At 43.4% G+C, this 3,708-nt stretch overlaps 1 protein-coding gene across 1 annotated transcript in view; it reads right to left on the bottom strand.

The window, feature by feature from the left end:
• LOC118414933 (homeobox protein slou-like) overlaps positions 1-1,080 on the bottom strand; it is a 5,263-nt gene extending 4,183 nt beyond the window's left edge. The window contains exon 1 of the mRNA XM_035819270.1: positions 275-1,080. Coding sequence (XP_035675163.1) covers positions 275-749 — 475 coding nt within the window. The 5' untranslated portion in view covers positions 750-1,080. The remainder of the gene's footprint in view (positions 1-274) is intronic.
• Between the last annotated feature and the right edge of the window lie 2,628 nt (positions 1,081-3,708).

Genomic DNA, 3,708 nt, shown 5'->3' with positions numbered 1-3,708 from the left:
TGTACTTTTTTGTCCTATCTGCTATTATTTTCCGATTAACGTGATGTGTCCAGATGGAGCAACGAAAAGCTGCATACAAAAAGATCCCATTGAAAATCAGCTGTATGCTGCCAGCTGTATACTTTGTTTTTAATTCATTTGAGAAAGAATGGACGAAAACTCTCTTTTGATGGATCCAAATTTTGAAAAGCTTTCGCAAAATCATTCATATTTTTTAGGAAAACGGCGCTTCTGCTAGACTTTACCTAGTGTTGATAGACGCCACAGAACTCACCGATTTCTCCTTTACTTTCTCCATCCCTGTCGTCAATGACTACCTCTCCTGACTCTTCGTCCTCTTCTTCATCCTCATCTTCCTCCCTCTCCGGCGTGTCAATCCACGGGTGCCAGATCGCAGGTTTCTTGGTACCCTCTCCCGATGGAGCTCCGCCCTGGGAATCGTTCGTTCCGCTGCAACTATTGCTCGTGTTCTTCGGATTTATACAATTCTGTGTAGATATGGTTGGTTTGGAAGTCGTATTCGGATAGTCAGTGTCAGTCTTGCCCATATCAGTACCTGCTAGGGGACTAGAAGGGTCCTTTTGTGAAGTTGACTCTTTGACATCGCCGAGGTTCGAGTCCTTGGGTACCGAATCGTCACAGACATCGTCCTCGGCGTCCATGTCATGGTCTCCCGCAGAAGGTGACTTGGCGTCCCGCTTGCCGTTCTCGATGAGAGAGGCTATGGAGAAGTTGCTGCCCTGTTGCATGCTGGTTGTGAGGAGGGAGCTGTGCTCACGTCCGGACCTCGGGGTGTTCTCCGACTGTTTGTACTGCTGTGGGCGCACAGCTGGGAGCTCATCGGCCTGTGTGCATTTCTAATATGGTCCGGTCATCCAACGTGTACATACGGACAGCATTTGGAACGCACGGTGTCAATTGGACATCGGTGGGCTTCCCCGCTCTAATTGGCGGACACATTAATTGATCGGTTTGCCAGGTTAAGCGGGGAAGTTGAGATTAGCGATTAGCGCATCAGATTCTCCCTTTTGTAAGAAGGACCGGCGAGAGCCCCATGTAATTGGCTTCTTGAATTCCGCACGCAGTGTTGCCAAGGAAACCGCAGAGGAACTCCCGCTCAGACTACCAACCAGACTTCGTGTCCGATGTATTCAAATCCAGTATTGCGCCTCGGTCCCGGGTATCTGTGGAGAACGTGTTAGGTAATCATCAAAATAAAATTCTTATGTAAAAGGTGTTCCATATCTTATAACAATGTTAGTTCTTTTTAAACACACGTTTGTCAATTACAAGTTGTCCTGTTTGAGAGACGATGATAGCACATAGAAGAAGTAGATCAACTTTTTCGTTCGTCCTTTTCTTTAATTTCGGCTTGACATAAAGGAAGAGAGGGGGGAAGGGGGAGAAAGAGAGGAATAAGCCCATAACTGAGCGGTCCTTCTGGGCGGAAATCTAGATCAACTTGGCCTGATACGCCGCCAGATAGCGTACAAAATTAATAAATTGGATTATTGAACCTAATCCCCCTTTACTACAACAGCTCAGCGATCCGGGTTTTATCTGACGAGCTATCGCGGTTTGGTTGTCCCAGATACTAGTACTATGCGACACGCTCCCAAGAAACAGGCAAACAGCCCATTTTGTTTAAAATGATAAAATTTGGACGAAGTCAGCGGAATAGGGTCGACCCAGCGTCCCTATTACCGACCGATTGTTGTGATAGCACAGCCAGGGCGATATGGCACGGCTACAGCGGCCAGCGTCATTATACTTATATCAAAGCGCATGGTAAGTTTTTGATGCCTGTAATGTCGTTCGGTAATGGACAACATCTTTATTACTGGACACAACTGGGCGCTGTCGGAGTGACCGGGTCAGCTCCGGCAGATCGATAGGGCTAGTCAGGCTAGGGGAAGGAGTCGGGGTTTGTCCACACTATTTCCTCATCTGATTATCTGTTAATTGTTTTCGGATATGTTAGTAAATAAGATGGAAAGTGCTTGGCCCATTTGAAGTCGAGTGCAGATTTTAATGCACCTCTCAATTTAAAGATATTCCTCTATAACTCACGTTTCCTTCTGAAATACTTTTCATCTTTTCACAGATATGAGGTGACATGTTGACATTCAGTGTAATATGGTGAAAACAATATTTGCATGCACACAGCAAAACATCGCTGTTCGAAGATAATCAATTCTCTAGGGAATTTGGAGAGCGACTATCAGTTTTCAGGCACACGTTTTAACAGTTTTAACATGTTTGAAATAATGGATTACCAAATAAATAATGCACCAGTTCAGGGATCAGGGAGGATCACGGGAAGCGACCCAAAAGTTGCACTGTTTTGTTTATGTCATTTCTTAACTTCTGTCAACTTCATGACTCCAAGTCCTATGTTGTTTCGGTCCTTGTGGACGTTTGTTCATTTCCACATCCTTAGGATCCTTATTGCCACGTCCATTATCGGGGAGAAGTCAATTAAAAACGGTGACCTCCGAGCAAACACGATCTGCACTAATGGAGTCCATGAAAAGTGACCCCAAAGTTCATCGCAAATTAAGAATCAAACGGTGTGCAAAGTGGCTGAAAAAATAGTACAAAAGAAAAATATCGTAAACAAATATAAACCGATTGGGTATCACTTCGCTTATTCTTTTATGCGTTTTGTTTGCCTGTTTATTAAAGATAGTGTGGAAATTTGGATTGCATGCTGTTACGTGGTTGGAAAGTGGTTACATTTCTAGTGACAAAGAACAAATGTCACAATGAATATTGTATCCTAAAATTCACATATCTTGTCAATTTGCTGCTGAACATAAACCTGAAAAAAATGTTTCTAAACGCTTCAATATTGTATGTTGCCCAGTATTAATTGATATCAATAAGCAAACATCAGTGGAGAGAAATAACGATTCGACAATGTATGTGATTGTGACTACGTATCATGACGGGAAGTTGTTTCCACCTCGCTGTGTCATGTCCCGGTTGTCTGTTTCACAGTCACCATGGGCCATCAAACATGATGGAGATGAGATGCGTACCCAACTCGGCGGCGAATGTCACACTTCATTGATATTCACTCGTAATAAGCTGCCGACGAATGCCACGCTCAATATTCATGCGTGATGAGACGTTGCGGAATGTCATGCTTCGTTTTCATCAGCCTGGATTACAGCCATTCGCCCAATAGACATTCCGGGGACAATATTATCTCCGGCTACGTAGTCTTTAGCAGAAGGACATTGGCGCTAATGAATTACAATGGTTCGCAAGGACATTAATGGTTCCCATATTCTATAAAATTAAATTTTGACAGCATGATATTTCAATCGGCACTTGTTTATTGAAATTGTTCCTGTGTATGATAAACCAAAGAGAGTGTTGTGAGCTAACTATAACCTCCTTGGATAAATAAATGTATGGAATACCGGGCTAGTAGAGTCGCTGTCAAAGTGGCGATAATAACTCTAATTAGTGCTTAAACTATGGGAAATGGCTGTATCATACATGGTCTGAATCAACAACGCAAATGACCGAACCAAGCTCCCGACTAATTTGCTGGTGATGTCATTCTTACAGTACTTGTTGCTTTTATTCATTTTCTGCTTCTAACTTAAGTACTGTACTGGATGTGTAGATGACATGCAAGAAAGGGGGGTGCTGGCAGGGGTAGAAAGGAATATCGGGGTATCATTTAATTTGTTCCGA

The sequence above is a fragment of the Branchiostoma floridae genome, chromosome 4 (genome assembly GCF_000003815.2).
Source record: "Branchiostoma floridae strain S238N-H82 chromosome 4, Bfl_VNyyK, whole genome shotgun sequence".
Taxonomy (NCBI): Eukaryota; Metazoa; Chordata; class Leptocardii; order Amphioxiformes; family Branchiostomatidae; genus Branchiostoma; species Branchiostoma floridae.
This window is presented reverse-complemented; position numbering and strand designations above follow the sequence as displayed.